This window comes from Solanum lycopersicum, chromosome 8, assembly GCF_036512215.1.
Source record: "Solanum lycopersicum chromosome 8, SLM_r2.1".
Classification (NCBI taxonomy): Eukaryota; Viridiplantae; Streptophyta; class Magnoliopsida; order Solanales; family Solanaceae; genus Solanum; species Solanum lycopersicum.
Window position 1 is genome coordinate 61,383,923 of NC_090807.1, and position 27,748 is coordinate 61,411,670.

General features: G+C 32.1%; 4 protein-coding genes across 7 annotated transcripts; 2 read left to right on the forward strand and 2 right to left on the reverse strand.

The window, feature by feature from the left end:
• The first annotated feature begins 1,654 nt into the window (after window positions 1-1,654).
• Window positions 1,655-8,393, forward strand: LOC101258477 (uncharacterized). 4 transcript variants are annotated; one of them, XM_004245983.5, is made up of 6 exons: window positions 1,655-2,084; window positions 2,441-3,493; window positions 3,811-4,005; window positions 4,086-4,240; window positions 5,738-5,848; window positions 7,982-8,393. In XM_004245983.5, exons 1-6 carry the CDS (start codon window positions 1,923-1,925, stop codon window positions 8,025-8,027), a joined length of 1,722 nt encoding a protein of 573 aa, XP_004246031.1. In that variant the 5' UTR covers window positions 1,655-1,922; the 3' UTR covers window positions 8,028-8,393. The 4 variants fall into 4 exon arrangements, with proteins under 4 accessions (XP_004246031.1, XP_010325629.1, XP_069144307.1 ...); XM_010327327.4 differs by having other exon boundaries at window positions 1,718-2,084; window positions 4,107-4,240; XM_069288206.1 differs by having other exon boundaries at window positions 1,728-2,078.
• Window positions 8,394-10,116: 1,723 nt separating this feature from the next.
• LOC101261844 (large ribosomal subunit protein uL30x) lies at window positions 10,117-12,662 on the reverse strand. The gene is made up of 7 exons (XM_004245995.5): window positions 12,510-12,662; window positions 11,745-11,929; window positions 11,564-11,661; window positions 11,423-11,480; window positions 10,811-10,890; window positions 10,621-10,723; window positions 10,117-10,531 (listed from the first exon to the last, which is right to left on the reverse strand). Exons 2-7 carry the CDS (start codon window positions 11,925-11,927, stop codon window positions 10,316-10,318), a joined length of 738 nt encoding a protein of 245 aa, XP_004246043.1. The 5' UTR covers window positions 11,928-11,929; window positions 12,510-12,662; the 3' UTR covers window positions 10,117-10,315.
• A 1,279-nt stretch (window positions 12,663-13,941) lies between these two features.
• LOC101248510 (transcription factor bHLH53-like) lies at window positions 13,942-15,355 on the reverse strand. Its single transcript, XM_069288213.1, has 3 exons — window positions 15,264-15,355; window positions 14,415-15,169; window positions 13,942-14,331 (listed from the first exon to the last, which is right to left on the reverse strand). The coding sequence occupies exons 2-3, from the start codon at window positions 15,153-15,155 to the stop codon at window positions 14,149-14,151; spliced, it is 924 nt and encodes a 307-aa protein (XP_069144314.1). The 5' UTR covers window positions 15,156-15,169; window positions 15,264-15,355; the 3' UTR covers window positions 13,942-14,148.
• Window positions 15,356-19,885: 4,530 nt separating this feature from the next.
• On the forward strand, window positions 19,886-27,043 carry LOC101256996 (uncharacterized). The gene is made up of 9 exons (XM_004245978.5): window positions 19,886-21,623; window positions 21,721-21,924; window positions 22,337-22,394; window positions 22,471-22,533; window positions 24,445-24,514; window positions 25,902-26,017; window positions 26,227-26,316; window positions 26,404-26,535; window positions 26,679-27,043. Exons 1-9 carry the CDS (start codon window positions 21,265-21,267, stop codon window positions 26,811-26,813), a joined length of 1,227 nt encoding a protein of 408 aa, XP_004246026.2. The 5' UTR covers window positions 19,886-21,264; the 3' UTR covers window positions 26,814-27,043.
• The last annotated feature ends 705 nt before the right edge of the window (window positions 27,044-27,748 follow it).

Genomic DNA, 27,748 nt, shown 5'->3' on the forward strand with positions numbered 1-27,748 from the left:
ACTTCACTATTTGATGATCAAATCAATGAAAATACAATTTGATTAGTGTAATTGTTTTGAAATGAGAAAAAATAAATATATTTCTCAAGTTCATATTTTTTATTTGAAATTGTGAAAGATATTATTGGAGCATCATAGTTTTTAAAATTATTTTTTCTTTTTAGAAAATAATTATTTTTTCTTCATTTCAATTTAAGTGCCTTTTCTTCTTTTTGATTTATCCCAAAGAAATGCCACTTCTTATATTTATGATCGTTTAATCATGTGAGATGAAATAATGATATGAAAATCATATGAGATAAAATTAAAGTTTTATTTGAACATACAATATAAATTTTAAGTTGTATTTATTTCTCAGAAACATAAAGCTCTACATATTATTATGAAAAGTATTAAAATTATCCAACTTTTTATGTACAATCTTATCAAATAAACAAAAGTTTATAACAAATACATTATCATAAAGTTATTCTAAAAATACAATATTTACTGGTTGAATTTTAATCCAATAAAAAATTAAAATTGAAATTGAAGTATAATTTAGTACTCTTTAATAAAATTGCACATGATCAACATCACTAGTATAACTACATCATCATATTCATTTTCTCCGAATATTTCATTACTCTTTTGTTATTCTTGCAAAAATAATCTATAAATATAAAATGATTAATTTTTTTGACAAATATTTTGTATACGAAAAATATGAAATTTCCAAAACATTTTTTTTGTGTGTCTAAATGAAATAAAGGTGCGTATCCAAGTATCTAAATAAAATTTTCAATTTCCAAACATTCTATCTAATTTAAAAATCTTTCTTAAATTTCATATTTAATTAAATTAAAATACTTTGAGAGTGTATTTGGTACGAAGAAAAACATTTTCTGAAAAATGTTTTTCAATTTTCTTATGTTTGGTTGGGACAAAAGTATTGGAAAATATTTTTCAAATTAATTCATTTTTCTCAAAATTAAGGAAAATGTTTTCCCTTCAAAACTTAAGGAAAATATTTTCCAAAATTCTCCTCCAATTTTAAATTATATTTTTTTTTGAGAATAACTTCAATTTTTTAAAAAATATTTTCAATTTCAAAATTTTATTTTTTCACCCGATCCCTGACTACCATCACCACCACCCACCACCGGCCAGCCCCCTCCCCCAACCCCACCCCCTCCCCCAAAAATTAATTTTGATTTTTAAAAAAAAATTTCAACTTCAAATTTTTATTTTTAAAATCCTACCTCCCCGGGCCCGCCCCCTACCCACCTCCATCCCCAAACGCCCAAAAAATTAAATTTGCTTTTTAAAAATACTATCAACTTTAAATTTTTATTTTTTCACTCCTACTCCTCTCCCCACCCCCACCACCATCCAAAAAAAATTATTTTTAAAAAATATTTTCAATTTCATAAATTATTTTCTACTCTAGTAAAAATAAAAATGTTCCTCAAAAATATTTTTCATTCATAAATCAAACACTAAAAATCATTTTTGAAAAATATTTTCTACTCACCAATCAAATATGATAAAATAAATCCAAAATCCACGTATTTCCTTCGCAGCACTGAGAGTAAAAAAATCGACCAAAATCCAAAGAAGATAGAGAACAATCATTCTAAAATCCTAAAAAAGAGCGTTATCACGCCACACACAAGACAAAGTAAGTTGCATTTGAATTCGCGCTATTTATTTACTACAAAGCCAGCAGCAACACGTTAAACGGCAACGTCTCGACCAAGCTTGAATTTGAATCCCCAAATACTGCCACAAATAACGCCCACCACCCTACCCCACTACCCTCTCACTGCACTAATCCCATGAAAATGAGAATCATACACAATAAAATAATCAAAATCCAACTATTACATTCAAATTACTGGATCTGAAACTCCTCATTTGGATCTACATTTTTTCTACTTGAAATGGGTTCGAGTAGTAGCAAGAATAATGCAGTGGATTCACCGTCATCTCCGGTGGCTTCATCTTCATCATCGGTGGTCGTTCGGAGATCTCGATCTACTCGGAGTAAAGTTTTTCAGTCCGCGTGTCTCGGATCTCGCGATTCTGAAAATGAAGAAGTACAGGTTTGCTTTATATGTTTTATGTAGCATTCTTCAGCTTTGATCATGCTACATTGTGTTTGTTTGGTGACCTACAGTAGGTTAGTGATATGGAAAAATGTTTTTAGGCGCATTATGAAGGCAGTTAATTTCGTACTAACTGGTTTTTCCGTGTATGTTTGTTTTTTAGTGGTTTGGTTTAGTGCTAATGGACAATAGATTGGTGATTTTCTAGTTCTGCATCTACAGGCATGCGTAGAGGCTGTTCATTGTTATACTTTTGGCTCTACAATTGTTAGTGCTTTGGAAAAATTGTACATAAACTACTAAAACTTTTGTCATATGTGATAACGTTTTTTATTCATAAACTTGTATTTCAGGCTTTGGAAACTCAAACGAAACGAAATGAGGCTAGTGGTGCTTGTTTGAGTGAGACTAAATCAGGAGGAAGAAAAGCTGAATGGTTTGGAAAGGTTAAAGTTAAGAAGCACGATGAAACATGTGTAGCTTCCAATGTTGAGCTTGATGATTGGAAGGAATCACGCTTATCTGACACAATTGCTAGGAAAGGTGATGCTTCTTCTCGAGCTTCATCATCTAGATCATCGAATCTTTCTGGTCGTTTCCTCCCCCGGTTCAATTTTCGTCCTGGAAACATGAGCTTCCGGCTGAGCAGAGCAAACAGTTTAGGGTCAGCAAGGTCCCTTTTTGCATCTTCACAGAGGTTTGCTTCTTCAATTGATGAGGATGAGCTTCGGCGCTCAAGTTCATCAGGTAGATTCACTGATAGAAATGAAAGGCCACAGAATTGTGACTTCCTTCCTAGTTGTTTCAGCAATCGGTCTCCTAGCCAATGCTCTGAAGATGTTACTTCTAATAACTTAGTATTCACTCCTTCAACTGCTAACTTCTCTGATAATTTCACGGATGAGCCACATCCTGCTTCCAGAAGAGGTTTGTCAGGTGACAGACATGATACTAGAGTAGAGTGTACTGTTAATTTATTTTCTCCAAGAAATAATAATTATACTGATGGTTTCGAGACAAGAGTTTCTGACAGAAGGAGTGCAGCTCGCGAGCCTACTGAAAGGAACATTAGTATCAGCAGAACCCTGAGTGTTGGTAGACTTCGCGATAGGGTTGTTCGAAGATCATCATTTCCTGATGTTTGTTCCTTTCAACGGGAAACGGAAACTGGGCATGCTAGTGCTATGAGACAGAATTTAGGTGGTGAATTAAGTTCGGTAGCATCCCAAGGGAATGACTTAATTCTATCAAATTCTTCTGGCTTTGCATCATCTGGTGCCTCGACCTCCTTGTACGGGAGCCAATATTATGCAGTTGAGAGCCCAAGAGGAAGAGAAACAAGATATCATGATCTTCTGGAGCATAGGTCAAATTGGCTAGAGCGGCGAAGAAGAATAAGATCTCAGGTCTGTAAATATCAGCCTAATTCACTGTGCTTACATTTAGTTTATATGACAACCCCATATAAGCAAGAGGGTAATAGTATGTTTTGCTTTAAACATGAATGCAATACTTCTAATCCTGTGTGTCACGTGTTTGGTGGAACTCGTTGGCCATTACTTCCAAAATAATTCTTAAAATAGATGTATCATTTGGTATTACTTTTTCAAACCGAACAGTAATCTGAATGTGCTTGAAAAGCATATATATGTACAGTCCCTCTTATCATGTATAGTTTTGAGACAAGACATGACTTTCTTGAACATATTGGTCAACTTCTTAGGTCTATGCCCTTCAACGACTGGGAAGGCGCTTTGAGAACCACTCTGGACATGAGAGGTCTTGTGTTCTATCTAGTCAGCATCGAACAGGTCACTGTACATGTCGTATCAGTAGCCAAGGAGCTAACTTAGATAGTGACAGTAGTGCCAGAGCAAGCATTTCAAGAATTGTTATGTTGGCAGAAGCTTTATTCGAGGTAATGTTACCAATCTGTTTTACTTCATCAAAATCTACTTTTAGTCATCAGTACGAGTTGAACTTGGATACTCATTTTAGGTTCTGGATGAAATTCATCAGCAATCAGTTGTATTATCATCCCAGCCTTCTGTATCCTCAATTGGATCTGTTCCAGCACCCAATGAAGTAGTTGAATCCCTACCTGTCAAATCATACAACAAATTCCGTAGGAGTTCAAATGACGAAGTTGCACAGTGAGTCGAACATTTTACTTTTTTCCAGATTATTGCTCCTCTAAGATTTATTATGGATGTTACTTGCTTCCAAGCAATCTTACAATGCCGTGTTTTTGTTTCATTGGTTCCCTTTCTGCTTGCACCATTTATAGTTCTGTATTCTTTCTGAGAGAGTTATTCATATTGATATAGCACTTTTTACAAGTAAATGTAAATGAATTTCCAGAAGGTTATGCAAAATTTTAGGGGCAAAGTAGCTAAAAGAGGTACTTTTTGCTTGGTGTAACCACTGTAATTAAATATTGCAGCTACGTTTTTGGATTATGTAAGGTCCTTGAATTTTGGATCGGAGAAAAAGGAATGTATAGGAGTCCCTGCAATTGCATCTCTGGTTGTTAAATAACTAAAAATTAAATTTGTTGGATAAAAGAATAGCTAGAATATACTCAGAGATTGAAGGAAAACCACTGAAAAAGAGTAGCACTTCTTACTAGCATGATTAATTAGTAGTTCTATGGAAAAGGAAACATTATGACCTTGCTTAACCCTCTTTATTTCCTTCTATACTGTATTCGGCAAATCCCAAAATAAAAATCTTTCTTTCCTCTGAACGAAGGTGAATATAGATGTATATCTAATGGTTTGTTTAGAATACCATATGTATCTTTATTTCTAATTTTCCAATATGTGAGAGGATCTGATTTTTTTTTGCTCTCAGTGTGGAATTTAAATTATGCAAAGCATATCAAATAAACAAAACTAGCCAGCTCACTCGGCATTAGTTATATTGGAAAAAGAAGATTTTGAGCCATTTAATGAGCAGATCAGATCTCTGCTTCAGCTAGGATTTCTACCATTGTATTCTTTTTTTTCTTTTCAACATGGAGAGTTTGCTTTATCTGAAATGCAAGCTCGTAAACCTGCAAGAACAGTGCTTTGGCGTACTGTTCCAAATTATACAAGTGATATAACATATCTCTAACCCTAGTAGAAAGATGTGTCCTTGTATATTTGATGATACCAATACAAACACGGTGAGAATGCTATGATAAAGATACTGGGAAACCTCTCAACTTCAAAGCATTTGGCACGAAGTACCAATAATCTTAAGGGTCTTTTTTACTAGTATTTTGATGTCACTTGTACTTCCATTAATTATCCTATTCCGGATAGAAGTTTTAAAGAGTTGTAGGTGAAAGTAGTGGTCTTTTTTCATGCTCAATCTGCTGCTAGCATAGGATTTAGACCTAGAAATAATCTATTTGGTTATGCCACCCTGGAGTAAGTTAACTAATCATTACTGGTTGTCTGGAAATAACTATAACATGGTTGGGTGCTTTATGTTAAAACTCTTTCAGATTTTGTTTATTATCTAATTCTATATGCAAAATATTTGAACTTTCCTTTTCTTTCTTTCATTCTTAGTCAAAAAGTTTAATTTGTTATGTGGTCTTGTTAGCTTGAATATTATAATCTTATTTTATTCATGTGAACTATTTGGCTTTATTTTGACAGATGTTACATTTGTCTGGTTGAGTACGAGGAAGGAGATATGTTACGAACACTGCCTTGCCATCATGAATTTCACAGGACTTGTGTTGACAAATGGCTCAAAGAAATTCACAGGTATACTTTTTCCCCTTTTGCTTTGTGCTGGTATCTTTCAGTCAATTTCAGAATTCAGAGGCTCCTCAGCTATTTGTATCATCATCCAATTTTCTGAAGACTGAAGTTACAAACTTCAATCTAGCCTTTCCTCTTATCGTGCTACTTGGCAAAGAGATGAGCAGAAATGTACTTGAAATATGATTTGATGAGATGGAATCTGTTTTGGACTTGTTTCTTAACCAGTTTAGGGTGTTTCCCTGGTTAGTACCCTTCTGCCTCAATCTTCCTGTCACCTTTGCTACCATACTCATAAGCAGAAGTATGGGTGTAGTTTACTGGTCCATGAAGTGGGTGACCAGGATTCATATTCCAACCTACATAAAAGCACTGGATGATTTTTTCTTATCTCAGTGGACTAGTCAAGGTGCACTTAAACTAGCTCAGAGACCACCGTTATCTGGAAAAAGACGTAATTAGATTTTATTACAAACATCCTCAAGGTTTGTTCTTAGAAAGCTACTCTTCTATGGTCTTAGTGTTATTTTTGTACAAGTCGTCAATAGTTGGAGAGAAATTTTGAGAAAGATATTGGCGCAAAATTTCAAAAGCGCAAACAAATCAAGGAAGAAACTAAATGGTCAAGGCGCAAGGGACCCATGTGCCTTACTCCTTACACCGTTAACAGTGTTAATTGACAAAAGAAAGGTGCACTGACACCTGTGCCTTTGCACTGTTGAATCATATCAACACTACAAAGATTCAAGATCAGAGGAAAAAATAAAAACCAAAAGTGTGCCTTCCTTTTGTCGGTTAACGTCATTAACGTCACATGTGCATAGGCCCCTACACCTTTAGTCCTTTGGTTTCTTCCATGATTTGTTTGCCCTTTTGGAATTTCGGGCCAATATTTTTTTCCCTTTTGGCTCCGGACTCCTAAGAGGGGTGGATATTATTGATTGTACACACCTACTAACTGGTAGAATCTCTAAGACATGCAGTAGAAATTGTGAGAAAACCTTTTTTACTTTTCATGTTTCACATGTGCAGCTACAATAGCAATATCATAAAAAAGGTTTTAAGAAATACTCTGAGGGGTCATTTGGTGTGAAGGATAACTTCAAATAGTCTTGGGATTAAATTATAGTGTCACTTAATTTGTTTTTTTGGTTGGCAAGTCCAGGATAACTTATCCCGGGATTAATAATTAGTACCGGATAAGTTATCCCTTTCCTTGGGTGGTATAGTAATCCGGGGATAAAATGACTAAATGCCAAAAATATTCATTTGACACTTCTTATACATTGCTTTTCACATTCATGAAGGGTTTTTATGTAAACATATATGTTGTTCTTAAGAACTAATATTATCTTAGCATAACTTATTCCATCATAACTAATCCCAATCATACTCTTAAGTGAATGTAGTTGTACATGATAATTGTGAGAAGAGATGAAATAATTATTGTGCTCGTGGCTATAGATGTGGCAAGGAGGAGAATTATTACCATCACAGTGATAGAAATAAACAAGAGAAGTATAAGGGTTCTCAAAATTATTCTTTTAAAAAGGGTAAAGATAATGTCTGGAAGGTCATCAACCACGTACTTTTTGTGCCTCTGGATGTTTTATCAAGCTAGATCTAACAAAGAAACATGGTAATATTCAGACAAATCTTGCGTTCAATGATAATGACTTTTTGTGCCTCATAAATGTTATTCAAAAGCTGAAGAAGGCTTCATTGAGGATCATAAATAAAAAGTTGATCATCTTACCAGGAAAGAAATTAGAGTAGCCCATGAAGATCGCTTACCCCACAAAAATATACACTTGGACAGGATGTAGTTCCTGAAGTGCAGCGACATGATATTTGTACCCTGCAAATGTGTGGTCACCTATGTTGCTCGGACTCTTCAGAAATGTCAACGGGTGCGTGTTGGATTCTCCCAAAGTAGTGTATTATTGGAGAATCAGACACGGGTGCGGCATCGAAGTGAAGAGTTTGCGCAACTTAGGTGGTCACTATTTTTTAAATAAGTCTCTGAAAGCAACAAGAGTGATTACAATCTTGTCTTGTAATAATTATCTATTTGGTTTTAGCGAAAAATATCTTCTGCTAAATGAAACTGGAGTTGAAATTGTTCATTTCATGTAGGGTATGCCCATTATGTCGAGGTGATATCTGCCAAGGGAATGTTTGATGTTGTTTTCTTGGATATCCTGTGTTGCAAGAAGAGTTGGCGCCAGGAGTAACTTCACATGTCCTGAAACTTTCTTCGATACACTTGAGTATGCACAGTTTGAGAGTTTGGTCCTGTTTCTTATCCGTCTCTTTTGTTGTAATTGTCTGCCTTTACAATATTCATTTGTGATAGAAACCTTTACTTTCCCAGTAAAGATGGATCAACTACTTGTGCCATACCAAATTATCTGGGCAACGTTTCCATATGGGGTAAAAAATGAGCTGCAGATTTTCCAATTAATGTGCTGGTGGTTTCTATGGGAGACCCCAATTCACAACTGAGAAGTACCTTTTTATATAGATAATGGAAGTTACGAGGATCAAATTATTCTACTTCATTAAGAGCAACACTTGCATGTACCCTTTAGCTGGTAGATTAAACGATGTATACACAATCGAATGCAAGGTCGATTTTCTTGAAGCAAATGTTAGTAACATTACCTTGTCCAACATCGTTAATGACCCCAAAATTGAAGGTCTTTTTAAATTCCTTCCATACCAACATCGTGATTGATGTATAGATCAAGTGAACAAGTTTTGTTAGGAGTTCCATTAAGTTCCCTTGTGGAGGAATTTCCATTTAGTGTGTGTTTGGCATCGTATTTTTGTCAAAACATGGGCCAAAGTGAATCAAGAAACTAGTGGCATTGGCGTTACTAGGATTTTTTCACCAAGATATCTTGGTTATAATCCTATGTCAACAATGACTCCATATGGTCATTAATACAGAATTGCCCTGTTGAGGCTCTATCAGTCTTCCTATGGTCATCAAGTATAGCAACATGGAAGGACAAAATAAGTTACATACTAATGGCATCCAAATTTCCCCACAAATTGCATTGATAATCTAATTTATCCAACAATTGCCAAATGGGAAATGGATTACAAAAAGTTGGTGGAAAAAGTTCGAGAATCAGTAAGGAAGTTGGAAGATGGATATATAAGGAGGATTCATGAGTACATAGACAAGTAGAGGAAATGAAGTGGGAATTGCTGGTTTTTATGAAGGTGATTTTAAGCCTATTTGAATAGCTAGCTAATCCTAATGTCCATGTGGATTTCATTTTATCGATAGTGCTGATGGAAAGGGAAGTGAAGTATGGATGGGATTGCCAGAAGAAAGCATGAAGTTGCTGGAGAAGAATGAAGATTTTTTCTTTTTTTCATATGTTTCTTTGAAAATGACGAATTTTAGTAGCTCAGTTGGTTGACTTTCTCCTACTCCCGATTTAATGAAGATGTTTGAAACTCTGATTGGAAATATGGTTCAAAGTTTTGAATGGTCTCTTTAGATTTAAGATTGTTGTCTAATATGTAACCTTGTTCTTTTTGTTATTTTGAAATCTTTATTATCTAAGATCTTAATTTATTTTAAACTGGTGGATACCATTAGAGATTCAAGTCTATCTAAAAGGGGGATTTAACATTGTTTTATTAAGCAACATTTTAAGAAAATGCCTGACTTGTCATTTTAAAACTTTGGCACACTTAATATTTTATTTTTTTGCATTTTACCCTTAATAGTAATTGTTCGAGGACAACAAACAGCTCAATCAATGATAATATAAGTAAGGATAAAATAATCAAAACACCACTCATAATTAATGTTTTTTTACGGGCAAATAAATGAAAAAAGTATTTTGTGACGAAGGCTGACTAAATTAATAATAAGTTGCCTATTCCAAACAAACACCAAGGTAGAAACACCAGTATTAATGTTAAATTGATTTCCCCTATCAACTACAATACAAGAATTTAACTCATTTCACCAGTCACTAACCCTCCCGATCTGCTCAATTAATTTAAAAATATATAGCACAGTAAAAGACTGCTGTATTTTGGAAAGCAAACACATTTTAGTAACCACAAGAATCCTTAGTTAGAACTTGGAATGAGATTCCAGTTCGATAACACCAATTGCAAAAAACACATTCTTGCCTTGACTGCTCATTTTCAAAAATCCTTTAGCATTTCATCTCTCATTTGAAAACTCGAAAAGTAATTTAATGATCACATTCAAGGCACTAAAGCACAAGAAATACAAAATATGGATAAAGATAATAATTTGACATTAGATATGTTCCCTGCGGAAAAAAACATCATCATTGTCGTATACTGTCATAACTCTAAACAATCTCAAAATGAAGGCAGAAAATCTGAAGCTGTTTATCACTTCAATAACCCAAAAGGGTCTGAAAAAGTTGAGATAAAGTTCTCAATCCTAATATAGCAAAATTTCCAACTCTCTTAGTTCATCCTCCTAATAAGTTCATTGATAAAGTTCTCACGGTTACCAGCATCACCTCCTTCAACATAGTGATTCCTTTTCTTCTTCAGTCCACCCAAAGGTGCCTTGAGTTGGAACGGCCATAGGAAGTTGTTGGCCTGCTTGAAATGGGGTCCAACAGTCATGATCTCATGGACTAGGTCTTCCATGCAGATAATTCCATACTTACCCAATACCTGAAACAGGTATAATCAAAATGACATGTCAACAAACCACGCGAAACATTCAATTCAAAGACCAATGTGCCGTTGTTTCAGATACTGACCTGCTCAATGACAGCGTTGTCAGTCAAAGCAATTCTCTGCTTGTCAACTTTCCCATAACCTCTCTTGTAGATCAATTCTCTAATACTTTTTAGGTTAGGGTAACTGAAAGAGGAAAACCAATGTATATAAATAACAGATAAACAGCAAAAATGATCCAGGTAATGGCATAACTCTCAAGTGATAACCTACCCATAGGTAACATAAGGTTCAACCCTGTGAAGCATGTTGACAGTGGCTTTGTTGACTTTCAAAAAGACACCATTAAAGATCTGCCATCAACATGGGAGTAAGAGAATCACTTAATTAGAATAGTGGAAAGTAACCTCACCATATCAAATAAAATCTAAATGGATCCGGCACACCAAAATCAAGATATAAGAAAATGCAAATTCATTTTTTACGCAAAAGAGAAGAGATGATATATAATAACGAAGAATCCGTAGGACTCCCACAATTGTTTGGCTGCAGATCAAACACTACCAAGTTCAGCAATAAAATCTATGTGAAGACTAAAAACTGTTTCAAGTAAAGTCTCATTCATGGTATAAGTCTAGTTAAATAAAGATTCTGCTCTAGATTTTTGAAAAAGATGAGCCATGAAACAACACCCTAAAAGACATTTTTATGGTATATTTCAAGCAAAACAAGGGCAAATAACAAATAAAATTATAGCTTGTATTGGAGAAAAATATATGATCTGCTTATTAACTGATTACTTTAAAACAACCTAGAGTGTTCTGAGTAGTAACACAAGATCCTCCAGCTCTCTCTAGCAATACCATCAAACAAGTAGTTAGTTACCTGTCTCAACCGTAGAAGCTGCAATATCTTTTTGGTCTGTGGAGGCATAGCGTTAATCCTAAGAAACATAATTTTGATGAGTACCATTACAATACCAGTGATTTTAAAGCTTAAAAGACCAACCATGATAAAAGCTCTTACCCACGGATTCTAGTGATAAACAACAGCTTAGCTTCAGGGTCAACATAGAAACCACCCTTCAATCTAGCCTCACGCTTCAAACGGATCAACTCCTTTTCCTAAAAACAGGAATTGAAAACTAATTACTACATTTGGCACTCAAAACAAGAATATTATCTGAGGGTGATTGAGCTTAACCAACCTGCTGGTCGTACTCCTTAGCATACTGCTTAGCTCTGTTGTAGATCAATTTCCGGTTCTCAGCACTTTTCTTCTTTGCAGCTACAAGCTCTTGTGTCTTTGCAAGGGCCCATTCCTCGCTCCTTTTTTGCTTCTTCAATACTGACTCTGGAACTGGAACAGCTCCCTTAACTACCTCACCCATCTCTGTCATATAACAATGTCAAATAACACGATATATTATTTTTATAACTATGGTATCCGGGTTTATTTAACTTCCCCCAAGAAACAAAGAAACATGTATAAGGTAACACTGAATAGATGGCAAGAAATCATCTAATAATTTCATCTCTTGTGGTATTTGAACTGAGACCTCGTGGTATTCAACCCATTTCATTGACAACCCTGGGTGCAGCATTTCTATGTTTCTTACAACCCTTTAATCTCGCTATTCATATCACATTACTAAGAGTGCTCCTATAACAAAGTTTTCTATGATAAATCATAACCGATTAAGAAACTAGCTTAAAAACTCAGAAAGCAGAAATCTTTTACTACCATCACTTTTAATAGATTTGAATAAAGTAATCAGGAAATCGAATGAATCATACTTAACAACAAACAATAATTTTCTGAACAGACACAAAGATCTTCAACATAAAACGAAAACAACAGCAAATAAAAGCTACCTAAATCGCATTGAGAAGCAACACTGAAAGGAAAAAGCAATAACAGAAGAATGTGAATGAAATCTGATAACAATTAGCAAAAAAACATGTATGTGTACCTTGATATTGTAAAAGTGAGAAGAGAATAGGGTTGATAGAGCTTTTCTGTGCCCACGGCAGGTGAAATGGCGACTCTGTCTGTGTTAGGGTTTTTGTAAAGTTTAGTGCCCTATGTTGATGTGGATATGGGCCGGGTCGGATTGAAATATGGTATATTTGTATAGCTATTTACAATATGGCTACATTTGCATAACTATTTAAAATAGAGTAACATTGACATAAAAATTATATTTGTATGTTATAGTTGTACTTTGTATAGTTGGGCTTCATCGTAAATATAAATATGTATATTTCGCTATACATATATAGAAAAAATAGTTGTATAATTCGATATAAATATACAAAGAAACCAGTTGTATAATTTGTCATACATAGACAAAAGAAAGCAGTTATATACAAATCAATTGTGTAAGTTGTGTATGTATAAAACGATAAAAAGAGAAAGACAAAAGAAATTGAACAATATTTGTATTTGTATAATTATAAGTGTATAAGACGAAGATATATATATATATATTTATGTGTGTATATACAATTTTTCCTCACTTTACACAGATAGAAAGAAACACAATTTATACATTTCGTTTCTGTTTGTATAAACGAGAGAGGCGAGGGTGGCGAGCGAGATCTGGGAGAAAGGAGAGGGCGAAACGAAATTATATGTATATATATATACAATTTTCTCTCGTTTTATACAAACACAAACACATTTTATACATGTGTGTTTGTCTAAAAGCGAGAGGGAGGGAGCTAGAGAGGGAGAGTGGCGAACGAAAGTTTAAGGAAAATAGGGGACTGAAAAACAATTTGCTACCAAACACAATTAAATTAAAGTATAATTATAACATTTAATTTGATTTTTTAATTTGTCATTATATACGCCTTTCCCTTTAAAATATGGACAAAAAGTTAAATGATAGCATAAAATATAATATTTGCATGAACCAACCAAGTAAAAGGTTGAATTAATAAGAAATTCTTTTTGGAGAAGACAAAGGAAAAGATTTAAATTAAGTTTTTCTTTTTCTTATTTGGAGAAGTTCCTCTAGCTTAATTATACTTCTCGTCTTCTTAGTAAAAAAAAATGTATTTTGGCTAAATTCCGAAAGCATTTAAATATTATATATTTCAAAACTGAATTAATAAATATGCATATAGTATATAAAAACTTTTAAGAATTTAAAAGGTATTAAAATAGGAAAAAAATATGTAATTTTTTAAGAGGTGCAGTTACAAAATTAAACTTATAGAGTGGTAATTAATTACAGAAAAATAAATTCATGGAAACAAAGACATTATATCTTTAATTATTTTGTGATTATGGTTTTCACTTTAAGATTTATGATTGTACTGAAATGAGGAAGAGTAGGAGGAGAAGAGAAATAAAACTTATTGGCAATATAAATTAAGATTAATGCAAGCTGAGTTAATAATTGAAAAGTAAATATCAATTTCACATGGAATTAAACTCCCTTGTAAATGATGAATTTACATAATTAAAATGCTAAACTAAGAAAAATAAACCCTTAATAATAAATGAAACCATGGCTAGCTAACCTAAGACCTAAGACAACAAACAACAGGTAATTGAACTGAACTAATCCTAAATTCCCTAATTCTTTGAAATTAATAATTTCTTCATTTAATCAAAGACTTGATTTCCTCAATGACTTGTGAATTTTGAAGTTCTTGATCATTCTCTAGTGCTTCAAGAAACACTTTTGGAATTAAGCAACTTTCACTTGAATACAACTTCTCTTGAACTAAGGAAGATCCAACAAGTTTCTGCAAGTATGATGTTTCAAATGATTTCTCATTTTCCTGCAAATTAAGTACAAAATGCAAATAAGTTACTAATACCAAATAGTATAGAATAAAATTACGAGTTTGTTTAATTTATTTACCTGATATGATCCGATGAAGGCAAGAATTCCAGCTTGTGCTTGCAACAATTTAATATACTTGTAAGTAGCTTGAAGCATTTCAGCAGTGTTCATTCTGTGTCCACCAGGTATCAATTTGCCCAATTCTTGTGTTTTATCACTAATCTTCTTCCTCCTCTGCCTCGCCGCCATACTCTGTGCTGACATCTTCTTCTCGTTATTACTACTACCGCCTTTCTTCGCGACAACTCCAGCACTAAAAACAGGCACAGGAATTTCTGGAAGCGCAAAATCCTCAAACATTGGAGGATTTGGCAAAAACCCCTCCTCATGGAAGTTATCTTGAAAGAGTTTTTGTTGTTTCTCAAAAACAGAGTATTCTGGCATGAAACAAGAATTGTGAGTGGATGGGGTTATCGTATTACTATTTGGATTTGGAAAGAAATCATCTTGAAAAATCTTTTGACGTTTTGGGATGTTCTCAAAAACAGAGTACTCTGGAATGAAACAAGAATGATTGTCCTTTGGTTGTTTCTCCAAAACAGAGTACTCTGGCATGAAACAACAACTGTTATTCATTTCAATGGGTAAAATAAACTCGTCTGGATCGAAATAGCAATCTTGATTTTCATCAGAAAAGTTCTGTTCAACATCATAGTTGAAATCAAAAAGAAGCTGCTGCATGGTCATCATTTCTTCTGAGTTGAATTCTTGAACATTTGGTTCCAATTTTGAAGCAGAATAGTAGCTAACACTAGCCATTCTTGAATAGATCCCTGAAAATACAAAATGAGCTTTATGTAACAAATATATTATAGTAGCTTAAAGGTTAATGTAAGAAAGAGTAAAATTAGTTTAAAGGTTAATTACCTTAATTGAGAGACAGATATTATATGTCTTGCTGTTTTTTTCCTCACTGTTTGAACAAAAGTAGACCCCTAACAAACAAGTCTTGTTTTTCTCTGGGGCTGACAAACTATGTAATTAGTGTTAATTAATAGGATTAACGGCGGAGGGGTAGGTGGACTTTGGGGGTGGGGGTGGGGGCGATTGGCAGTTACTTTTAGAAGAGTTATGGAGGATAATGGGGAGAGTTATTATCTAACCGTTTTTTTACTTTCCCTTCTTTTCTTTTTTTTTACTTAATTTCCTATACTGTTTTATGACAAAAAATGATCCAATTTAGTGTTGTGATACAAAGTAAGTATTTATTCCTATTACTATCTGATTAAATGAGGTAACTTTTAAGTTAGAACTCATTACTGTAATTGAAAATGATAGAAGTTTATATAAAAAATAAAATAAAATTGTTGTACCAAAAAACTATTATGACTATAATATGCAAATTGTTTTCATTTCAAAAGTATCATCTTGTTGTTTAACGTGGAAAAGTTAAAAAATAAAAAAGAAAAATAAATTTGCTCTCTAAAATGCAACATAAAAGAAAATAAAAAATAAGTAGCTCTTTAATTTAAAGATGTACAATGACAAATTTTTCGAGGACAATAAGAATAGTTGTCTCGAGCAAGAAATAAAAAAACAAGAATTGCAGATTTGCAATGCTAAATCTATTTTTGAATATTAATTACCTAATAAACTTTAATTACTTTTCTTTTTACAAGAAGAGACAAATGCTCTCACTTTTTTCCTTTTTAAGTTATTTATCCAATGATCTTATCTAATAATCTTTTAAAAATATCTCCATACGAATTTTCTTGTTGTTTCGAAACCTTTTTAGCAACGTAAAACTATAGAAATAAGGCTCCACACTCCCACAAATATTATAACTTTTTATAGATAGTTTTTTTTTATGGTTCTCACTTGGAGCTCATATTGAAGCTCCGATTAAATTTGGATCGTGCATTGCAGTGTTTATTTGGGGATGACGCTCCCAACAGAATTTTCTTCATACTCAAGGCTCGAATCGAGACTTTTAGTTAAAAGTGAAGCACTCCCACTAGTGAACCACGATCCATGTTGATCTTTTTGTTTAATACTCTTATTAGAAATAATGAATTTTGTCATTTAATCCAACTATGACAAGGGGGAAACCTGATTAAACTTTTACATCAAATGATTTATTGTGAAAAATAAATTCTATTTTTTTTACAAATTTCTATAGACGTCTTGACTAGCTATATGAGCTAAGTTACGTTCTCAAGCTTAATTTGTATGCAAAATCTTGTACGTGCATTTGCTTAGTATTTTTATATCATAAAATCTATGATTAAACTTTGGGGGAAAAAAGTTGATTAAGTCCGAAAAATAAGGACATTAAAATCAGCTCCCAAAGCAATAAACAATGAAGAATAACGGGTTATTAGTTTAACGTCTAGACCAATTTTTGATTTCTACCTTTAAATTTGATGGTCTTTAATTTTAGTCCGGCGATATTTAAGTAAAAAATATGTAGAGAAAAATATCCTAATATTAAAATGACGGCATAAGGTTACCTTTTTGTATCATAATATTTTTATAAAATTTATGTGGAGTGAAGTATACTATATAACTTGTGTCGAATAACTTTATTCTTTCACATATTATATTAAAATAACCTTTGTGTTCCTAAACTTACTTTGAGTTAGATCATAAATATAGATAATCTAATCTATATACGCAAAATTTATTTGCCAACAAAGTAAAAATTAAAATTAGTCCAAATAAGGCGATCTATGCAAAAACTTCATCAAGAAAAATAGTAGTTTGTTTCTTTAAGGTTGACTAATCTCTATCAAAATAGTTTTTGTTGCAATGAACCAAAAAAGGAAGAAAAACAAAATATTATCCAACAAAAAACTGAAAATGGGTTTATGGAATATATAAGTATGTGTATTTTTATTTGTTTTGCTGTTTGTAGTACAAAATTCTTAATTAATTATAAGTTATAACCACATACCTAAATTTTTGCTAATAAGAACTCTGTGGGAAAAGTGGGAACTAAGAAGTCTTGGCGCCAAAGTAAAGGAGCTTTTGTTACAATAAATCAAAATAAGAAGGAAAAAAACAAATAAATTATGTAATGTTGTGTCAAAATAAAAAAAAAAAAAGAGTTGAAAATAGTGTTTTTAATACAATATTTTTAAAAAATAAAATAAAAATTGTTTTATGCGTATTTTAAGCAGATCACTAGTGATGTTCACTCACAAAATTAATTTTTAACAATAAAAGTCATATAAAAAATAAAACTTTAATAAAATATTGTCTAATTACACTTATTCAATTGAGGAAATTATGTAATGTTGTGTCAACATAAACAAAAAAAATAATTAAAAATGATGTCTATAATACAATACTTTTTAAAATAAAATAAAAATTGTTTGATGCCTATTTTAAGTAAAATATTAATGATGTTCCCTCACCAAATTAATTTTTAACAATAAAAGTCAAATAAAAAATTAAACTTTAATAAAATATTATCCAATTACACCTACTCAATTGAGGGCATTAGGTATTTATAAATAATTTAATAAGGTTATAACACACACATATATAACATGTCATGTATAGCTTAATGTAAAAACATGGCGGTCTTTACAATACATCACATAAATATTTGTTTCTCCAATATTTAACAGGGAAGTTAAAAATAAAAGAAAAAATTAACACTTAAAGCAACTAATTAAGAGCAGTGCAGTTGTAATTAGCTGTAGCTTCATTTTTACATCTTCTTCTTTGTTTTACCGATTACATAATATTTTTTTCTTTTTGAACGGTGAAAAATAATTTACACTTGATTACGTAAAATTATACAAATTTAAAGCAAAATAACTTAAGTTCAAACATATATCATGCGTTTATTAATGCATCTCATAAAATCTCATCTTGCCAGCAAAATCAATTTGGGTATTAACATTTAAAATTATTGAGTTTATCCCATAAAAAACGTCGGGATAAAATAAAATTTAAAAGGTATTAAAATAGGACAAAAATTAAGAATTTAAAAGGTATTAAAATAGGACAAAAATTAAGAATTTAAAAGGTATTAAAAATAGGGGAAGAAACACTCTTTTTTTAATGATTTGCAGTTTCAAAACTTACGGAGGGGCAGTTAATATACATAAAAAAAAAATAATCGAAACAAAAGAGGTGGCATATTATTAAATAAATAAATAAACTTTATTTTCTTATAAATAATATTTCACCTACATTTTCTCACGCCTTTTACTATTGCATTATGTCTTTAATTTTTTTTTTATGAAATCCATCTTTGTAACTTTTGTTTTCAGTTAACATTTATGATTGTAGTAAATACTAAATTAAGATTAATTTAAGCTGAGCTAATAATTTGAAAAGTAAATTATCACTATCACATGGAATTAAATTCCTTGTAAATGAGCAGTCCAATCCTGAAAATGTAGATCCCCATTATTCATTAAAAATATTTGTGTATATATTTTTTTATATAGAGAGAGAATAAAAAAACAGAAATAAGTAATACTCAAATATAAATAATTAAACTAAAACAAAACCATCGTATAATAAGAATATTTTATTTAATATATTCTAAATATACTTCATGTAATAATTTTTAACACTAACGGCAACAAAGGGCAATAATCATTATGTGATAACATGAGAAAATTAGAAGGATGTAATGGTATAACTCTACTTACGTAGCTTTATCCAGAAAATAAAATTAAAGCACAAAAACATAAAATTTAATGGCATTATTTTCGACTAACAAAATAATTATTAAAATGCAAGGCAAATTATTTGTCTATAATTGTTCTTAATTAAAGGGAAAAAATTACCTATTCATGGTTGATAAAAACTAATAACGTTTGATAATTTGATGAAATATAAAGATAATTCTGTTTGAAGTAGCTAGTGATTTTGATTATATTAATTAAATGCAATATAAATATAGTTACGATGGATTATAAATATATAATGTGGTTTAGATTTGGTGAATTATAATTTTTTAAATTAAGATGTTTTGTTAAGTTACGAAAAAATGACTCAAACATATGTTTTATATAATGCCTTAAATTAGAAAATTCATTACAATTCAATTAGCTTGCTTCATAAATGCAACTCTACTCGTATTTCATAATACTAGTTAGGAATTAAATTGTAATAAAAGTATCTTAATATTATGCGTGTAAATCTAAATATATCATGTATTCTTTTATGTAAAATAAAATAAAAATTCTAATTCAATAAAATAACGATAACAATATAAAATACTATTTTATTTCACTTTCTTCAAATAAATTATGTATGATTTCATATTATATTATACTATATTATATTTTATTATATTATATCATAGTATATTGTTTTAATGAACACAATATTTAAATAACTTGTATCATTTTTAGTGTCACGTAATGTCATATGTCAACAATTCAAATAATAAATCTATATATATAAACAAAAAAGTATAAAGGATAGTAACTATGAAAGATACAATAAAAAATAAAGGCACAATACATAAATGTACCCGATAACATCACCTCTACTACATTTATGTCATTTAGCTTTGGTATGCACAAGTAGACACTTAAACTTGTGTAAAATTAAACAAGTAAACACATGAGTCTTACGTGACACAATATACATAGGTACCATGTTGGACAAAAATGAAATGTAGAATGCCATGTAGGACATGTGTATCTATTTGTTCAATTTTATACATGTTTAAGTGTTTATTTGTGCATAGCTAAAGTTGAGGTATAAATATAATTTGTGGCCAAGTTAAAAGGTACATTAATGTACTATGCCAAAAATAAAATATATATTTTATTAACTAATAAATAAAAATAAATGAGAAGAAAATATTAAAGCGACTACAATCACACTAAGAGCCTGTTTGGCCATGCGATATGATATCATGATATGAAATTGAAGTTTTGTTTGGACATGCGATACGAAATATTGGTGTGGTATATTTTCTCATAAACATAAAAAATTCATAAGTTCTAAAACTATTAAAATAATCTCAATTATTTATTCAATTTTACCACATAAACAAAAAATTATAAAATCACATAATAAATTATTACAAAACTATTTGTTATCCACTTAAGTAATTGTTCTAATTTAACTTTCAACCTAACTTTCCCTTCTCATCAATATATTTGAGTAAAAACGAAACACGTTTCATAGGCTCTTCAAGATTTTATTACTCAACAATCGTGAAGTATGAGTTAAAGTGACTATATATTGATGAGAATAATAAATTTTATATCAGTGAAAATAATAAATTTTAAAAATTAATGATGTGATTATAAATTTTATTTACATGTGAAATAAATGGTTCATAAATATAAATGTCAGGTTGTATTAACAAAATATAAATTTATGGATCAATCTTTGTATTAAATATCTCAAATCATGATATGACATTCCCAAATGATTCCATATCATGATTTTTGGAGGATATGAAATCACATTTCATCATATGGAATCAGCTTAAAATCGCATGTCCAAATGTTGATTCCATCTCACGATATCATATCATGATATAGTATCGAATGGCCAAACACCTACTAAATCAATGTTATACTCCCTCCCTTCGTCTAGTTTTAATTGTGATGCTGTGTTTTTCAAAAATCAATTTAATTATTTTTCAAAATTAATTTAAATTATATTAATTCGATATTTAAAAATTAATAATTAAATAATCAAAAAATATATTAAATTATAATTTTTATATATCAATATAATAAAAAATACATTATAAAATTATAAAAAATTCTTATAAGTAAAAAAAGTCGATAAAAGTCGATGAAGTGAATATAATTAGAACTTTTGTTGTCGCTAAAATCATGCCACGTTACATAAAATTCTCATAGCTCCACAAATTTAACTGCTAAAAAAAACTTTCCATTTTCCCTCACTGCTTCTTCTTCACTCTCACAGTAGAGAAATGACTTCTACTTCTGCAGCTTACATGGCTACCACTACTTTCACTTCTAATCTTCTTGAAACCAAGCAAAAACCCCTTTTCCCAAACAATTTTCCATATTTATTCCGCCCCTTTTCTCCCAGAAATCTCAAGAACCCAAAGATCTTCAAGTTTCCTAAAATGACGCTCTCAAATGACTATATGGGCATAGGTAGTTTCAACTCCACAAGAACCAATTACAATACTCCCACTACTGGTAAGTTTTACAAAAGGATGTATTCTTGTTTGGTTATACCTCCCCCAAAGGGTATAAAACCCAAAGCTATTATCAAATTTGTGGGTGGTGCTTTTATTGGAGCTGTTCCTGAAGTTACTTACAGGTGAGACAAGTTGTGGTTTCCTTTATAGTTTGTGAAATTGGGCATTAAAAGTTGAATCTTTTCTTGATTTTGTTTTCTGGGTTGTTCTTGGTAACAGTTATTTACTGGAGAATTTGGCGAGAGAAGGGTATCTGATAATTTGTGTACCTTATAATGTGACATTTGATCATGCGCAAGTATCAAGACAGGTTTTTGAGAGGTTTCATGCTTGTTTTGATCCAATTTTAGCATCAGGGTTGCCTGATTCTGGTCTTTCTGCTGATGACATTGTTGATTTGCCACTCTATTCAGTTGGCCACAGGTAATTACTGTTGAATCTGTCTTTCTTTAGCATCAGGGTTGCCTAAATTGGGAAGGGGATTATAAGGTGTGGAATCAAACCCTCACCAATAAGTGAAAGTCCAGGTAGCCAGCTAACCAACTGAGCTACTAAGATCCCGAATCGTATTTTTCCTATAGCGTTTCTTAATATTTTGGACCATAGGCTTGTTATGGGTTTCTCAGTAATTTGTAAAATAGTTTTTCATTTGAAGACTTTAGCATAATCATTTTTGTGTGCTATGTCTAGTGGAACTCAGTTTGAATTGGATTTCTTGATATACTTGTTTCAAATTCATTCATGTTTTTTTCTTTGAACTTCTAAAGCTACATTGAAGTATTACCTGGCTAAGATGTCTGTTTCTTTTTCGTTTTTGGTGATGTGCAACTTGCAGTAATGGTGCTCTTATTCAAGCGCTTGTAGGAAGTTATTTTTGTGAGAAGATACCTAAGGTTTGCTGTTTCACCTCAGGCTCACAATTCAAAGAAATGAATGTCTTACTGAGTCCATTTATGTCTTCTCATGTAGGCTAATGTTATAATATCGTACAACAATAGGCCAGCATCAGAGGCAGTGCCATATTTTGAGCAGGTAATTACCTATTTCTTACAAAACCTGTGGTGATTCCGACATCCTAAATTTGTGCAGCTATATTACCTTCACTTAATTTTTTCTCATGATCCATCTTCTATCTATGAAAAATTTGCACTCCGTTATCGCTTGAAAGGAGACACTGTACTAAAGTTGATTGATTTATTCCTTTTATTCTGCTTCAATTCTTATTATATTTTACCTGTGTGTGGTCATGACTTGTGTACAATTATTATGCTTATCATTTCCGCTGTTATATATTCCTCTCTGAACATATGATATCTCATTATCTTAGGTGTCGTTTGTTAGAGATGTAGAGTTTATAAGAATAGTACTTAATAGGATGTACAAGAGAATCTTATCTAGTGTTTGATTTGGTGTAGTAAGGGCAGTTCTCTCTTTAACAATTTATCCATTTATTAATAGCCCTTGCATCGCTAATACCATAATCTGCTATGAGTTTGTTATATACCCTATAATACATATATTAATTGTACATATGCTGAAAATCCTTCCAAATAAAGGATTAAACAATCTCATTACTAATACATTTATTAGATTCTCTTGTACATTCTACCAAACGACCCCTTAATGGTATAGTTATGCCTGGTTCTTTTTTCGAGGTCAAGGTAATTATTTTTATATATCTAAAGAAATCCTTAACCCTGTTCACCTCCTTGTATTCAGTCTCCAACTAAAGATCTTTCCATCAAGGCATCTCTTAGGCAATTGGCATTTGCATAAGTTGGCTTTATTTTGACGCTTCTGAACATTCTCTTCCTGTTTTATGGTTCATTGCAGTAATTCCGCATGAATTTTTTTTTTCCCTGAAAGCAATTGCCCACAAGAAAATTCTGAAATTAGTAGGGCTTTGTTAGTTCTTCAGATGTTAGATAATTAGTAACATCAATTGGTAGTCTGGCTGTTTACCTGTCCAAACACAAACATCTGTTCTAACTTACTATGTAAATTTGGATAAAGAGGCTATCACATTGAGAGTTGCTCTTTTCAGCACTCTGAGGCTCCCCTTTTTCACCAGCAGTCTGCCCCCTCCTCCTCCTTGTCTGCTCAAGACCTTGCTGAACATTAATGAAACTAAAATCCAGATCTTTAAAGAGTGCTTGAACTGCTGTAAAGAGAGCCGAATCACCCTAATTACTCAATACACACACAGAGCCAAACCACCCTCCCCCAAAAAACAAGATTCCCAAAACATTCTGCTCAATAAAGAAAAAAAACACACAAACACACCAAGATCCCCAGACTGTAAAGGAGGATATAAAGATAATGTGGTAAGGGGTAGTTCGTTTCTTTTTTAAAGAAACAAACATTTATAAGGAATAGGCAGTCTACTCTTTCGATAGTGTGCACAGCCGTAGACACTGATTCATTTTAAAAACTTAAGGGAAGGGATAACAAAACAAGAGATTAATGCAACTAAAGGAAGAAAGCAACCGAACAAGCAGTAAGCTGACAGATAAATGCCGCTCCTCCAGCAAGGAGCGAGAGAACAAATTCTGACCTATTATGTCACCTTTTTTCTTTAGAGGCGTTCTCTCTACATGGTTATTCCAAATGTATGAATTTTAATGATGGTTGGTTCTAACCATATATCAAGTAAGGTAAAAGGGGCTGGATGAAGCTTTGTCGTTGTCGGACAGATTGAGTGATGGAGCTTAATGAAGGATGATCTAGTCAAGGTAGAGAGGGTCCCTTTATTTGGTAAAGTTGATAATAGAATTTGGTGAATGCATTTATCGTGATCAGCTGCCAGCCTGCCATCTGTAAATAGAATAGGCCATTGCGATAATTTCTTCTTCTAGAATCTTCAAGTCTTGCTATTTATTTTCTCCATTAAACATTTTGCAGCCAAAATGCATCATTTCTTGAAGTTTTGATCCCATTTTGCAGTTGGGTCTTCTTGTTGGCCAGATGGTGCCTGTTATATCTCCAGCATATTCAATGGCTCAATCGGCTTCAGGTAGATTTATCTAACAGCTTCATCTATTATTTCTTATTTTCACTAGAAACCATAGCTATGGCAATTTCTATTTCCTATCTGCAGCAATCTTGCATGCAATTGCTACCCCATCTGCCTAATTTAAATCTATGGAGCTTTAGAATAAAATGTTCAGATCGATTCTTATGTTGAGATTGATGCAAAGTGTATAAAAAATGTTTGAGTTATTGAGGAAGTGGATCCTTAGTAGAAAATGTACATGATTCAGTATTCATAGTCTTTTGATCCCTATTCTCTTCTCCTGTCTATTTTTCTCCTGCAATTCTACAATCATATGTGCTGTATACCAGTTATTCTTAGAAAACTATATATACCTTTTCTGTTGTTTCACATTTAAAATGGCTATGGGACGTTGGGATATAATCCTTTTAGATCAAGCAAAAATAGAATATCCTTAGTGAAGGTCAGGTATGAGTGGAAGGTTTTAGGTCAAGTCTAATTTGTTTCTATTGGTGAAGAGAATAATCTTATCCTTTGAGAATAGTAAAGAAGGGATACTGTTCCAGAACATAATAAAACCTGAGTAGATTGGTCCTAGTTACTCTTCGAGGCGGAGCGGAAGAAGGGGTGGGGATTCTCGAATCTGGAAAAGGATCCAATGCATTCGAAAAAATTGAATGAGGAGCCGTATGAGGTGACAATCTCATGTATTATTATGTAGAGTGGCAGTTAGGGTGTGACTTATTCGTCCACTTTTCCGCTATCACCCCCCCCCCCCCCCCTCCCAAAAAAAAAAACAAAAAAAAACTCTGCCTTATGTAAAGTTGCCAAAGTACGATTAACCTCCTAATTTGATATCACTGCTTATTTAGGTGTCTTTATACACTTGATGTGGATCGCTACGTAACTCTTTTTTTAATCAGTGAACGGAGTTCTAGATACTCAACACCTCTCAGTATGTGTGACCCTATTTTGGGTTCAAAGGTGGAGTTTAATGTGTTCTTACGAGTGTGAGAATGAGTTTGGTAAAAGTTGGATCTAATTTCATTTGAAAGAATCTGAACATCCAACCCTTGACACAAGACACTGGGCACTGGAAAGAACCCAAGAGCTTTCCATACCCTTTTAGACGTTCAGATATACATGATGTGGAACACCTGAATGAGAACGAGAATAGAGAAGGAAACTTAATTTAAAATTTATCATCTGTATACCCTTTTAGATATTCATATATACCTGATGTGGAACATCTGAATGAGAATGGGAATAGAGAAGGAAACTTCATTTAAAATTCGCACTGTTACTTGCATTTTGTTATACTTGTTTTGTTTTCCCTTTTCAATGAAGTCTCCTTTTCTGCTAATATTTTCATCATTATAATTACTTTCCTTTCATCAATAATATGTAGGAGATGCGTTGAGGGTGTTGCTTGATACAGCTGGAACAATCATCCCCGACTATGATCCAGAAACAGTTGTTTCATTGACTAAATTTGCTGATCAGCTGCCTTTGGTATTTGGCGAGGTATGTGCTGTCAGTTTTATTTGTTGAGCCACCAATATGGATGAAAATTTCATCGTTCCCATGGCTTGTTCTTGCTGTTTCATGAATACTATATATCTTGCTGAATCTCATTTTCTTGATGCATATTCAACTTTAAGCTTTATGAATTTTAAGCAGATTATAGTTTTGGTCTTAGCTTTCTGCGCTAATGAAATCATTGCTTCTTTAAGCTTGCTCAAGGGATATCAGAGTTCAAGCCAACACCTTCAGAAAATCTGGAGTGTTTCAAAAACGCCTATAATGTCAACCGTACACTGCTGGTATTCATATTATGGTCCTATCATCCAGAAAAGTAATTTCGGATTGCAAGTCAATGTCATGTTGATGGGTTCAAACTTTTATTTCAGGTGAAATTTGACAATGACGCGATTGATGAGACAGATCGGCTTGAAGAGACACTAAAGCCTCGTGTAGAATCTTTTGGTGGGAAAGTGGAGAAAATTGCATTAACCGGGAACCACATCACACCATGTGTACAGGTATGTTGCACATTCTAATATAGAAAATGAAAAATTGCCTGTGCATTATAACACTAAGAAACTCGTAAACTCTTCACACTGAATGCTGCATTATTCGTTCATTTTCACAGAAACACAATGCCATTATTTGTTTTTGTGTTCAGGAACCAAAATGGCGAGTAGGAGCTGTATACACTCCAGCAGATGCTATTGCTCAAGTGGTTAAGACTCTTTCGATAAATGACACAAAGGGCCTATGTACAACCATTGCCAACTGGTTCAGTAGTCTTAAGGAGTAATCTTTTGTCACTTCAGCTGATATCATATATCGTATTGAAATGTTATTACCTGCATAAACTCATGCACAATGTATAGCTCAATGACGAAGAAAACTGCACATATTTATCATCACAGTAGCATCAATAGTACAGTTGAATGTCTCCTTGCCCTCTGGAAACGAAAGAAGAAATGTGATGCGTATACAACATTGCAAAAGTTCACAATTAGTGAAAAAACACAATTACAACTATGAGTAAGTTTTTTTTTTTTTTTTTTAATTTTCACTATGTATTACGCAAGAGTAAAAGTATGTCAAAGAAATAAGTAACTCTATTTTTGTAACTAAAGTTAATATAAAATATTATATAAATAAGTGGAATCTTAATTCTATTTTTAATATACTTCTAGAATAATTTTGTGTAAAGTTTTCAAAATTATAGTCTATATAACATACAATAATTTATTTATATATGACTATTCTATCTTACGAAATATACAAGAAGAAATGTTATAGTGTCCATTGAGAAAAAGAAAACTTAATCTATCAAATTAGAATAAGAAATATATACAATTTTTATTATTATTAATATATTTTTTCTAAATTTTGACTTTAGATCACATATTATACAAAGCCATCTCTAGCTAAGAAGATAAGTAGCAATAAGTGTTAATAATAATAGAATTAATATATAATCAAAGTCGATGGGGTTGGGTGAAGAAATGACAAGTTAATGAATATGATACGAATATGATTATAATCTATTTCACTTTTATTTATTTAATTAAGCGGAGAGTAACATTTAAAATTGTTATTTGTCTTTGCGATTATTTTTTATTATCTTTATTTCTTCTACTTTAGGTTCCATTTGCATCTATTAACAGCAGATTTCCATAAACCTTCAAAACTACGTAAGTTTTTACTTTTTTTTTAGATAAAAAACTATTTGTATTTGAT